This window comes from Ictalurus furcatus, chromosome 9 (assembly GCF_023375685.1).
Source record: "Ictalurus furcatus strain D&B chromosome 9, Billie_1.0, whole genome shotgun sequence".
NCBI lineage: Eukaryota > Metazoa > Chordata > Actinopteri > Siluriformes > Ictaluridae > Ictalurus > Ictalurus furcatus.
In genome coordinates this window covers 2689115-2702144 of record NC_071263.1, presented here as the reverse complement: position 1 = coordinate 2702144, position 13030 = coordinate 2689115, and the positions used below count along the sequence as shown (strand labels likewise).

Sequence of the window (13030 nt, the reverse complement as noted above, 5' to 3'; positions counted from 1 at the left end):
TACTGACATTACAGATATTTCTTGGATTTCTGGTTTCACTTTCACGCAGCTGCATGACGGGAAAAAAAAAAATCATGCTACCTCATACTGGAGGACTTATTCTACTCTGTGCCAGTTAAGTGTTAATTTAGATCGTGTTTACTTCCGGTCCCAAGTGTGTCGTCACACTCTGAGGCAGTGATAAAGCCTTGGATTTCCAAAGCGGTTTAAAAAAAAAAAAAAAAGAAAAAGAAAAGAAAAAAAGAGCGCTGCGTGAAACCGGATGATTTTCTGCACTTTTTTAAGTGCGCTTCAGGGGGATTTTTGAAAAGTTGTTTTTTTTAAAAAAAAAAAAAAGAAAAAAAAGAAAAGAAAAAGAAAAAAGTGGGCAGGGAGTGTGCTCGAGGTGTCTCGTGCGCTCTGACGCGCTCTCTCTGTCTGTCTCTTTTGTGGTGGGGAACCCGGGAACCATCCTCCTTCCATCCATCAGCCCTGAAGTTTAGCATCTGTTGCTTTTGAAAGAAGGAAGGAGGGCCAAAGAAAGAAAGAAAGACAAACAAAACGCACCAAACAAACAAAAACGGAAGATGCGTCTCGCGCGGTGAGGGCTCGGTGCGGGTCACCTGTTGCGGGAGAAAGCATGGGAGTGCTCAGCGCGGACCTGCGGGTCACCCTGCAGATTCTACCCGGCTTCTTCTCCAACTGCCTGTTCTTCGTGCTCTACGACTCGGTAGTGCTCGTGAAGCGCGTCGTGTCGCTCGTGAGTCTCTCGTGCGGCGGCGGCGGAGGCGCGTGGCAGCAGCGCATGTTGACCTCGGCCGGCGTGCGCTCCATCTGGAACAGCTTTCTGCTGGACGCCTATAAGCAGGTGAGCAAGTGAGCGTGCATGCACGGCGAAACGCCTGAATTCTACACACTCGATATAGGCTATAAAAGAGCGCACTTGTTCCAGGAGAGTGTGCCAAAAAAAAAACAACAACAAAGTTTCACAAAGTTGCACATGACATGACATTTACTGTACTGGCCAAGATCATGCAAGTATTCCAAAATTGTGCTTAACAAAACAATTCAGCATCTTGGATTTATCTTTTTAATTAAGCTAATTAAGTGTGCAAAAACTAATTTTTTTTTTTTCCCAGTAGATACTCAGTAGTTCAGCATGACATCATCATCCTGGATTTGAAACTGTAAATAAGTTGTCTGGATGATCTTTTAGGAGTCAGATTTACAGTAGCAAATATTCCAGTAGGTGCACCATACTTCATTATGACATGACCCTGCATGAAGGAAGTGTGCTAGAAAGTTTCCATGCATGCTGTAAATAACTTCCGGACGATCATTTATAATAACAGACAGAGCCAGCGAATATTCCAGTAGGTACGCAACAATTCGTCACGTCAACAACATCCTGGGTTTATTTTTATTTGATATGTTTGGCAAGACAGTTCCGGCATTTCGTCGTATATAGATTGTTTATTTTTAATTTATTTATTTATTTTTTTAAATGCCTGATACTGTACAAAAGTCTTATGCACGTTTTTAAAGCAAAGACGCCTTCAAAAATAATGGAAATAAAAAGAAGCGCCGACATTGAACAAAGTCAGTGTTTAATTCTTGGCCTTGAAAATGCGTCAGTAGTCTCAGGTGGACTGTTTCATACACTAGTTTTATACGGGAAATCGCATCGGTACGTTTTTTCCAAGAAGAATCTTTCTCAGAGTGTAGATAAGTGTTGAAATGACAAATACAATGGGATTCCAACAGTAATGGTATTTTGTGTCTTCTACACTCGGAGAGAGAAAGGTACCAGACTGTATCTGCATCGGTGCTGCACCTTTGTACCTTTACATTCTCTGTGTATCTGTAGTACGTCATTTAAAGTACATCACTGGATGATGCACGAATAAGATAACACCGCATGCACCTTGACAGGTAAACGATACACACTAAAGGTGCGGAAGGTGTGCTCCCGATGGTACCGCTCGAGCGACGAGGACTTGCGCTACACTATCTTTATTCCTGAGAGTCTATATCGTCGACTGATACTGTGATAACTGGATTAACTCGTTCAACTCACGTGACCAATAAATACAACTTTAACAATGTAAGTTTGAGAGCCAGTGTTCTAGGAGGTACCACTTTAGCACTAATCTGTACCTTGTTGGTGTACGGAGTAATGGTACCTTCTAGAACACTGCTTCTCAAACGTGTATCACGTTTATTTAAGTTGGATTTATTGTCGAGTTCTTACAGTTTAAGGTTTGACTTGGTCACGTGAGTTAAAGGAGATGAATCCAGTTATCACCAACTCAAAAATAACGTCACTTGGACCTGATGTTCACGAATGAAAAGCTCCAATAAGCAGCCAAAACATTATCGCATTCATTCGTCTTTAATTTATTTTATTCATTCATTTTTCATACGGTTCATTTACATGTGATTCATTCACGAGTGATTCATTTACGTATGATTCATTCACACGTGATTCATTTTCATGAGATTCATATTCATGAGATTCATATTCAAGTATTCGTTTGAATCAATCTGTAACCAAGGGTGGGTGTGGAATTGAGTGGTTTTTTTTTTTGTTTTGTTTTTTGTAATATCTAAACGATGCAAAAAGTTTGAGAACCCCTTTGTATTGTTTAGTGTAAACGTAGTGTCCGACTCACACACGTCCATAACGGGATGTTAAGAACCACCTCTAACGCTTAGCTGATGAAAGTCTCAGAGAAAATATACAGCACGTCCCTGAGATTCCCTTGATGGGATCACTTCGGTACCTTTTAATTCTAAGCGTCTGTACGTTCGCGTTATAAATGCTCCAAGGGTCACCGGCAGGCCTGCTTCCTGGTCTCTGATGGAGACCTTGTGGTAATAAGCTGTGGTTTAATGGAAATTCAGTGGCTGTAATGGACTGCTGTAGGCTGCATTGACTCTGCCTTATAAATATCCAGACAGAGCGCGACAATATTGCGGCAATCTGTATAATTTTTAGCACGAAAACAAACATTCCTTGTCGCCGGTGTCGTGTTATCAAAATTTCGTACCTTTTAATATATCCGGAAATGAGTATTATTATTATTTTTAAACGGTTTAGGGTACATAATTACCTTTTAGAGTGAAGCTTAAAATGTACCCTACTAAAGGTGAAATGCACAAAAGGTGTACGCTTGTGGGTTCCACCTGAGCGACAAGGAAAGGTACAGTTAAGTACTCTTTATGTTTCGAGAGCGTGCAATAATTCCGAACGACGACAATATCCTGGATCGGAAGCACTCTCCGAAATAAAGGCACCAAACTGTTTCAAACTTTTCCTCATCGCTGGAATACTGTGATACTGTCAAGGCCACGTCTTTTGTACTTATAGTGTGTATTTTTATCCGTCTGAAAATGCTTTAACAGGACCTTAAAGACCTACTGTAGAGTAAGGCAAGGTGCTCGACATGCACGTTAAAGGAACGTACAGTTTAATGCCTTTATTCCCAAGAGCGCCTTAGGGATTTGCGTATTTTATTCATTTCTTTACATTTCAGCTGTTTAGTGTTAGAGGTTGAGTTGTACTGTGGTTCATTTGCGTGTCGAGTCTTTCCAGACGTCAGATCGTTTCCACTACGCCATATTTGGTAGCCATTTGGTTTGCGTTTGAAGCACGCAAAGCGATTTCTGCTTCTCGGCCTAAGTTAAATCCGTTCAGTAGGAAGAATGACGGACTTTGATCTCCAGACAGTCAATGAACTCGCGGGACACGGGACGATGGCCTTTAAATTTGTTGTAAAAGTCTGGGTCTCCGCGAATGTTACTTTTTAACCCGGACCCGGGGAGCGATTGCCTAACAGACCGTAGTAAGTTGTACCCGTGCCAAAACGAATACTTTGAGCATCCTCCTCATTTAAAGACTGTCAGGTCGTTACTGCGCCGAATTCCCCGGCCGACGGTGGAAACGAAGCCAGACGTCGGTTCTTATTACGTTCTAGATGAGGATTAGTCGCTTTGGTAGTTTGTCATTTCTTCCAGAGATTTCCCTCGCTTCTGACGTCTTCGTTAGGGATCTAAATCTGGATTTCTGTAAATCTGCTTTGTGACAGAGTTCCATGTTAAATGAGATTGACTTGAACAGGTACTGAGAGTCGTTTGCCGATGGCTGCTAGTCGCTAGGTCGTTACGTGCTAGTCGCTAGTCGTTACGTGCTCGGCTTCATACTAGTTACGTTCTCGGATCAGCAAAGCAGGTTAACTGTACTAGTCCTTCCAAGTTTTATTTTTCTTCATAATATCTCATGCGAGGTCGTACATTACAGGATACGACGAAACCACGGTTAGCATGTTTCCGCCGTTAATTTTTTTTTTTTTTTTGGAGAATTCAGTGAAGGTAGGAGCGAACGTTTGGAGCGGGGAACTGAAGAACGGTCGGATGTCGCGCAGCGTAGGATCGAGTCGACGTTTGAGATTCGTCATTTACAGTGTCGTGCCTAATTTTAGCAAAGAGTCCGAAAACCTCAAATCAAACGTTGCCTGCTGCGCTGTTGCTTTGTTTGCTGCCGTCACTGAAATCATGGCTGCGTGTCGTAGAAACTGACCGGTCGCTCGCTGCTTGCTAGTAAACCAATCAAGCCACACGTCGACCAAATGAATCAAGTCGGATGTGTAGAGTGAACGTGTGTCCGTCAAATGCACAGATTTAAACAAGCCTCCCTGTTAGTTTATACCAAAATCGCATTCTAAAGTATCTAAATTACGAGACGAAGAAATCCAGTGCTGAACGAAATGAACTCTGTGATTGCAGGTGAAATTGGGCGAGGCGGCTCCGAACTCTAAAGTGGTGAAGGTTCCCGGGATCTCCGGCTGCCAGTGGAGCAGCGAGGATGGAAAGACGACGGACGAGTGTCGCCTGTTGGACTTCGAATCGTCCGATCGGCCCTTGGTGGTCAACTTCGGCTCGGCCAGCTGACCCCCGTTCGTGAACCAGCTGCCGGTCTTCCGGAGGCTGGTGGAGAACTTCTCGGACGTGGCGGACTTCCTGCTCGTCTACATCGACGAGGCTCACCCGTCTGACGGATGGGCGGGCCCACCCATGGAACTTTTCCCGTTCGAGGTGAAGAAACACCGCAGCTTGGAGGAGCGCCTGGTGGCGGCGCAGAGGCTCGTCGAGCATTTCTCTCTGCCGCCGCAGTGCCGGCTGGCGGCCGACTGCATGGACAACAACGCCAACATGGCGTACGGCGTCGCCTACGAAAGGGTGTGCATCGTACAGAAGAATAAAATCACTTATCTGGGAGGGAAGGGTCCGTTTTATTACAACCTTAAAGATGTACAGAACTGGCTTGAACGGAGCTACGGGAAGCGGTAATCTTTGCTGAACGGTGGAATGGTTTATTTTTTTAATAAAGGACAAAAAAAAAAGAAAAAAAAAACAGATGACGACACTTTTACACCTCTATTGCCTCCGATGGCGACGTGAACTCTCTGGAAGTCGTCCGAATTCTCTGAAGATCATCGATGATCGTGGGCGGAATCCAAACATTCCTACCTTCCTTTTTTATAAACAACGACTACAGAGACTAAACCAAGCATTGCACTTCGACTTTTATACTTTGATAGGATGTCTCTGACAACAAACCTGTGTATGCACTATAAACACCTATAAACACTATCGATATCCAAGTCATTCGCATTAATAGTAGTATTACGGCGTGTAATTCTTTTACGCTAAATAACACGCATCACTTTGCAGAACCAAATTGCCGATCCCAGAAGAAAGCACAAGCTCACATATAGAAGAAATATAATTTATTTTTATCGATGTTTATGTTTGTGGTTTTAAATATGTGACATGTTTACCTCCGGCGGTTTTTTCCCTCCATGTTTGAAGTTGACAATCACGCCTATTACTTGCCATTGTAGCCGTATTATCAGCTTTCGCACGCCCGATTAACGCTTTAGCACATCTGCCCCAGTGGAAAAAAACAGTCTGAACCTGGCTAAAACCCAAATATGCTAATTTGTTTGTCCGTTTGTCCATAATGTTCTACATAGAACCCTTCATCATAGGCGTTTTAGAAAAGGTTCTTTTGCAAGTGTTCACATAACCTTTGAAGAACCTTTTATTATATATGTGTGTGTGTGTGTATATATATATATATATATATATATATATATATATATATATATATATATATATATATACACACACCATAGGTTATTCACAATAGAATATAGAAAACATATCAAATGTTTAAACTGAGGAAATATGCCATTTTAAGAAAAAAAACTAAGGTCATTTTGAATTTGATGGCGGCAACACGTCTCAAAAAAGTTGGGACGGGGCAACAAAAGGCTGGAAAAGTAAATGTTAATAAAAAGAAACAGCTGGAAGAACAAATAATTAGGCTACTTGGCAGCAGGTCAGTAAGATGATTGGGTATAAAAAGAGTATCTTAGAGAGGCGGGGTCTCTCAGAAGTAAAGATGGGATGGAATCTGGATGGAAGCAATACAGTATGTTGCTCTAAAACCTGTATGTACCTTTCAGCATTGATGGTGCCTTTCCAGATGTGCAAGCTGCCCATCCCATAAGCACTAATGCACCCTCAAACCATCAGAGACGCAGGCTTTTGTACAGGGCGCTGATGATAAATCCGGACGGTCCCTCTCCTCTTTAGTCCTCTTTAGTTTAGAGGACACGGCGTCCATGGTTTCCAAAAAGAATAAAAAATTTCGATTCGTCTGACCACAGAACAGTTTTCCACTTTGCCTCAGTCCATTTTAAAGGAGCTTTGGCCGAGAGAAGACGGCGGCGTTTCTGGATCGTGTTCACATACGGCTTCTTCTTTGCATGATATAACTTTAACCAGCGTCTGTGGATGTCACGGTGAACCGTGTTCACATACGACGGGTTCTGGAGGTGTTTCTGAACCCACGCAGTGATGTCCATTACAGAATCACGCCTGTTTTTAAATGCAGTGCCGCCCGAGGGTCCGAAGATCACGGATAATTTCTCCAGATTCTCTTAATCTTTTGACGATATTATGTACTGTAGATGATGAGATATTCATAGTCTTCGCAATTTAACACGGAGGAACATTATTCTGAAATTGTTCCGCAAATCATAGACGCAGTTTTTGGCAGATTGGTGAACCTCTCTCCCATCTTTACTTCTGAAAGACTCCGCCTCTCTAACATACTCTTTCTATACCCAATCATCATACTGACCTGTTCCTAATTAACCTCCAGCTGTTTCTTTACAATAACACTTCCAGCCTTGTGTTGCCCCCGTCCCGACTGTTTTTGAGACGTGTTGCGGCCATCAAATGAAAACTTACCTTCTCCCCCCCCAAAATGGTACATTTCCTCAGTTTAAACACTTGATGTGTTTTCTATGTCCTATTGTGAATAACATACTGAATTTCGCACAGCGTCCCAACTTTTTTTGGAATCGGGGTTTGTATATGTAAGAGTTTTGAAAGATATTTCTGGAAATGCAGTTTCTATGAAGGCCATAAATACACGTATAATGACCTATAAACACGTTCATAAGACTTTATATGTGTTGTAATTGTTCAGGAAGCTGTATTACACTTTACAGCAATGACTACGATGCCTTATAAGCAGAGCTTGTAACGCGAAGAAACGGTCGTGGTCAGCTGTGGGCTTGGTTATTCAATCTTTATTACTCTAAGGATGATAACAAAATAAATAAATAAATAATCGATCTCATTTTACTTTCGAGCTCATAATTACAACTTATTATAAAGCTTGTGTCAAAATACATCCGTCAACATTTTACGCTCAGTGACGATTTATGAGTATATATTTGCCAATACTAGTACAAAGTAAAATCTATAACTGAATATAACATTTTTAATAGATAAAATAAAGCGTACAGCATAGCAAAGGTTGCTACAAACTGTAATGCATCTCATAGATAACAACCACGCATAATTACTTGGAAATATATCATGTCATGAATGTATTTATGGCCTTCATCATAGAGAATGTTACATATACGTATATATTATATTCAGCGAAAGGGAAAAGAAGAAAAAAAAGAAGAGAAAACTGGTTCTAGATTTGATTCAAAGCAGGTTTTTTCCTCACGGTTTTGCTTAAACATTGCATTTTGACGGTGATTATTTATGTCCAGACATGCACGCACACATACACACACCTACAGACGCTCGTTTGTGTCAAAGACAAACCGGCGTGTGAATGAAGACCACTGACGAAAGGATCCTGCGTTCCTGTCTGTGGTTGGATGGAACATCACACCTCTTTGTCCGGACCTGAAATGAGCGTTCCTGTAGATACACCCAAATCAGCTTTGCGTATTTACTAACATTGCATTTATTTTTCTCTCCCCGATGCATGCTGTGCACCCGGCTGCTTCCTTGCAAGTATACAACAATAAAGCTCAAACGTTTGCTCCCGATTCTCCGAGTTTTCGTCTTTCTTCCTAATTAGGTCAGGGAGAGCTTTAAGGAGAAGTCGGAGTTGGATCGGTGACGGATGAGCAGAGGGGGGGAAAAAATTCCAGAAGATGCCATCCTTCGCGTGATCGTAATCAATGGAAAATCAGGAGAGCACCAACGTGAGAAATTACTACGACATAACATCCGATGGGTGGAACCCATTGGGACGTGTGTTAGTGTGGGCGTGTTTTTTATTTTATTTTCCATTAAAACGATGTCTGCAGGCATGCTCTCGGTGATGGGTCTGAACATGTGCAGCACCATCTGAAACAGTGTGACGCCAAGCCTCCTGGCTGAACTTTTCCACCTCGGAGGCTGCCAAATAACCTGAAGAGCGAAGACTTTAGGAAGAACATGTCCCGCAGAAACGCCGCGAAACAGAAACCCTAGTCGTGGCCGTGCGTTGTTTATCCGAGCGGAACCGGTACGCTGGAATCGCAGAGGTTTACATTCACGGTGTTAGAACGTAGTGAGCAGCGACGCTGCCAACACCACGGATGAAGGTGGTAGGGCACGGGCTCAAAATAACAGCAGCAGTCCAGGAAAGATTCTCACGCTATATATTTTAGGAACATAAACCCACACTGGACAGATTCCTTATTTTCTTCTGACCCCCCTGGAGTGAGGAGGGGGAAAACCGACTCCAATTTATTTCTCTACAGCAGAGACATAAATGGCTGGAGATTGCCAAAACAGTCTCTATAAATTAAAACAAAATGTTGATGCAATGTTTAAATGGGGGACATTTTTTGTCCTAATGTATACAACACGTTATTTGATTTGGATGGCCGACATCTTAGTGAAACTAAATCATGCCTGCTATCACTATCGCTTATGAATCAACTCAGAGTCTCCCTGGGAGATGCTGAACATTATAATCATTCCTACTCCACCCCTTTTGTGTCATGGAAATCTTTGAGGAAGTCACCACAGAACGGAAAGATATAAATAAAATTGAAAAAAAAAAAAAAAAAGAGAGAGAGAGAAGAAAATCTAAATGAAAGGCACTTGTGTTTGTCTCCAGCGGTATTTCCAGTTGGTGTATTTTTCTTTTCTTCATATTAAGCCCCGGACACTGATGAATGTGAGGAAAGAGGCGAAAGAGAAAGTTCTCTTTAACCCTTTAAACCTGCCGTGACTATTTATACAGGAACACCTGCATCGCTTTCATGCAATTTAGCCAATCAGCCAATCACGTGGCAGCAGCGCAACTGTACAAAATCAAACCGATACAGGTCAAGTGCTTCAGATAATGTTCACGTCAAACATCAGAACTGAATGAATACTAATAAACACGTTAACTTTGACCGGACTGGAAAATGCTGATCATTCGGGGTTTGGTAGAATGGTGCGGAAAACAAAAAACATCCGGTGAGCGGGAGCTCTGCTGGCAGAAGCGCCTTGTTGATGAGAAAGATCAGAGGAGAACGGCCAGGGTGGATCGAGACGAAGGCTACAGGAAGTCAAATAACCACTCTTTGCAAGCGTGGTGAGCAGAAAAGCATCTCGGAATGCACGTCATGTCAAACCATGAGGCGGACAGGCTACAAAAACGTCTGTTCATCGAAAATTCGCCAAATCGTCTATTATATCTTCTTATTAAAAAAAAAAATGATTATTAATAAGCGCATTGATATAAACCTGTGATTTGCATCTGCTCTACTGTCGGAGCTGCAGTTATAGAAAAATGAATCAACACCGACCCTTCTGACCAATCACAATCCAGAATTCAGGATTACTAGAGTGACCAACACACCTTCCTCAATCATATACAAACCTGAATGATCTCTCTGCGTGAAGCTTACTGTGTGCGTTAGATTTATTTTTTGGACATCCATCATTATTTCCCTCCCTACACCTCACACTTACCCGTATAGCGATCCGTCGCTCACATAGTCCGTCCCATGAGCTAATTTTGGCTCTGGATGAAAAGTGGAACATCAGTATTCAGGAAAACGTCTCGGCTTCACAGACCGCAGTGAATAGCGTGCTGGAGAAGTGCAGTCCGTGTTCCTGCAATCAGAACCCGTCTTCTCTCTGGAGCATCGTCTTCCCGGACACAGAGACTCCGTACAGACTACTGATGCAACTTCCTGTTCATGCAGTCACCAAAAACTGCTTCTGAAACCACGGATCCTTCTACAACGGTATCTCAGGGCTGTACGATAACACCAAAGAGAACCATAAATAAACTAGAACTATAAATACATTAACTTGCGTGTGTATGATGTATTCTCACATCATTTTTTTTAATAGTTAAGTAAAAAATAACCCCTGTTAGTACATTAAAGGGGGGGGGGGACAAAACACTTACCTCGTAAGCATCCATCTAGCACCCTTAAGTGTTCTTTGATTTGTCCTTCTGAAGGCGAACTTTCAAAGTTCCTACGCTGAACTTTGAACTTTTGAACTGCTTATTCAAGTTTTGTGAATAAGGGAACCTACCTCTCTCAAGGAGGAAGTCTTAACCCTTTAATGTATGGTTTTGCTACATGGTAACAATTCATTTAGCTCTACAAAATTAATATTTTCCTATGTACCTGAAAAAAGGGGGCTTTAACTTTCACATAATAATAATAATAATAAAAAAAAAATGCCACGTCACATGACCAGGAAGTGCTGTTTGCACTTCCTTTTCTGCAATTACACGGCATGGTGAAGGACTTCATCGAAGGGCTTTCGGAATTTGATTAATTGAAAGGAAAAAACCAAACAAACCCCGAAACGCTATCTAAGTTAACAGTAAATTTTTGTCATTTAAATCGGTTTATATATTTTGAGTATTCTGTTAAATTGTATAATGCAATTGTTGCCATGGCAACAACATTAGCGAAAATTAAAGCCTTTCTAAACCCTTTTGTTTTATTTTTTTTTAATTGGTTTGTCCCTTTAGAGAACTTTTATTATGTAGAACCCTACATGAGAGGGTTTTCCCGTTGAGATCCTTAGGAAGCAAGCCGAGGAACCTTTCGAGGAATCAATTACAACCGTCGTTTATTTTATTCATCTTCATTAAGCACTAATCAGGCTCGCTGATGAAAATAAAACACACGGTGTTTATCGTAAACACATTATATGGTGTTCTGGTGCATTTTTCGACTGGTGACCCGGTGTATCCCGGTGTATTCCAGTCTCAGGAATCGGATCCACCATGTCCCAGACAAGGATAAAGTGGTTACTGAACATGAATAAATGATTCATGGGCCTCTGAATGAACCGTCAGTTCTGTATGGTCTAAAGTTCTCTGAGGACAAATAACATTTCTTCATTTATTCCAAAGCACATCTTTACGATAAACTGTCTCTGCGCCATAGGCATTCCTATGTTCTAGGACGTTCTAGATTCCTGTCCATGCTTGATAGTCGTTCGTCTTATTGAATGCAATGATGACGTATGAAGTAGATTAAGAATAATCGGGCTTTGCTTAAAAGGTGCTGCCCTGGTACTCCATAAACAAACCTCACTTCAATGCTTAAGAGAGCACAGAGTAGTGAACGCTCTTCATTGGGCACGCCGTCGTTGACATCAGAGCTTTGTCTGATCGCTTTTAACTTAATTCTGACTTCAAAAACCATCTGCCTGAGGAGAAAGCCCATGCCCAAACATGCGCACCCAAAATCGCAACGTGCACGCTAAACGCCTTCAGTCTGAAATGACACGATTATGAAAAGAATATCGTGGGACTATTGTGTTGGAATTAACAGAACAAGCGAGGAATTTCCATGTTATTCAGAGCCTGTGGGTCCACTCTGCTGCTCCAGCTACCGTGGCTTCCAGTGTGTCATGAACATCTCGAGGAGCATATTTAAAAACACTTGCATGTGAACATGGGTGTGGTCCGCTCTTCTGGAGAAACGAGGCCCTCAGTATACCAGGCATTAACGATTTAGGAATTCAGGAGTTTAGGGAAAGATTGTCATGTTTATTGTATTATGTTTGACTTACCTTCTTTGACATGTCACTCAGGATCAAACCTTTATCTGATCATTTTTAACCCAATTCCAACTTCAAAAACCTTCTTTCCGAGAAGGAATTCCATGCTCAAACCTGTACATACAGAATGCAAGACGCGAGGAAAATACAGTGGGTTGCGTAACTATTCTCCCCGTTGAACTTGTCCACATTTTGTAGTGTTACAACCGGGAACTGAAACGTTTATACCAATAAACGATATAATAAACCAATAAATTGGTACAAACATTTGGTGACACAATTAGTTGACCTGAGTGCAATTAAAGTGTCACGTTTTGTTAATATAAATACACCTGTTCCTGGAAGAACCTAGAGTTTGTTCGAGAACATACCTGAGCAAACAGCGTCATAAAGACCGAGCAGCTATCACAACAAATCCAGAACAAAGTTCTGGAAATCAATGAGCTGTTTAAAAAAAAAAGACAAACAAAAAAACTTTTGCTTACAGGAAAAACAAAAAGTCCACCAAAAGTCAGAACCAAGTAAAGAGAGGATCAGCCAATAAAAGCAACCGAGGGAACAATGGTAACTCTTAACACGATGCTACCACCACCATGTTTCACTGTGAGGATGGGGGTTTAATAAGTATTAATATCCTCTGTGATATTAATAC

General features: G+C 41.7%; 1 protein-coding gene across 1 annotated transcript; it reads left to right on the top strand.

The window, feature by feature from the left end:
• The first annotated feature begins 253 nt into the window (after positions 1–253).
• On the top strand, positions 254–5392 carry dio2 (iodothyronine deiodinase 2). Its single transcript, XM_053633563.1, has 2 exons — positions 254–847; positions 4765–5392. Exons 1-2 carry the CDS (start codon positions 620–622, stop codon positions 5326–5328), a joined length of 792 nt encoding a protein of 263 aa, XP_053489538.1. The 5' UTR covers positions 254–619; the 3' UTR covers positions 5329–5392.
• Positions 5393–13030: the final 7638 nt, after the last annotated feature.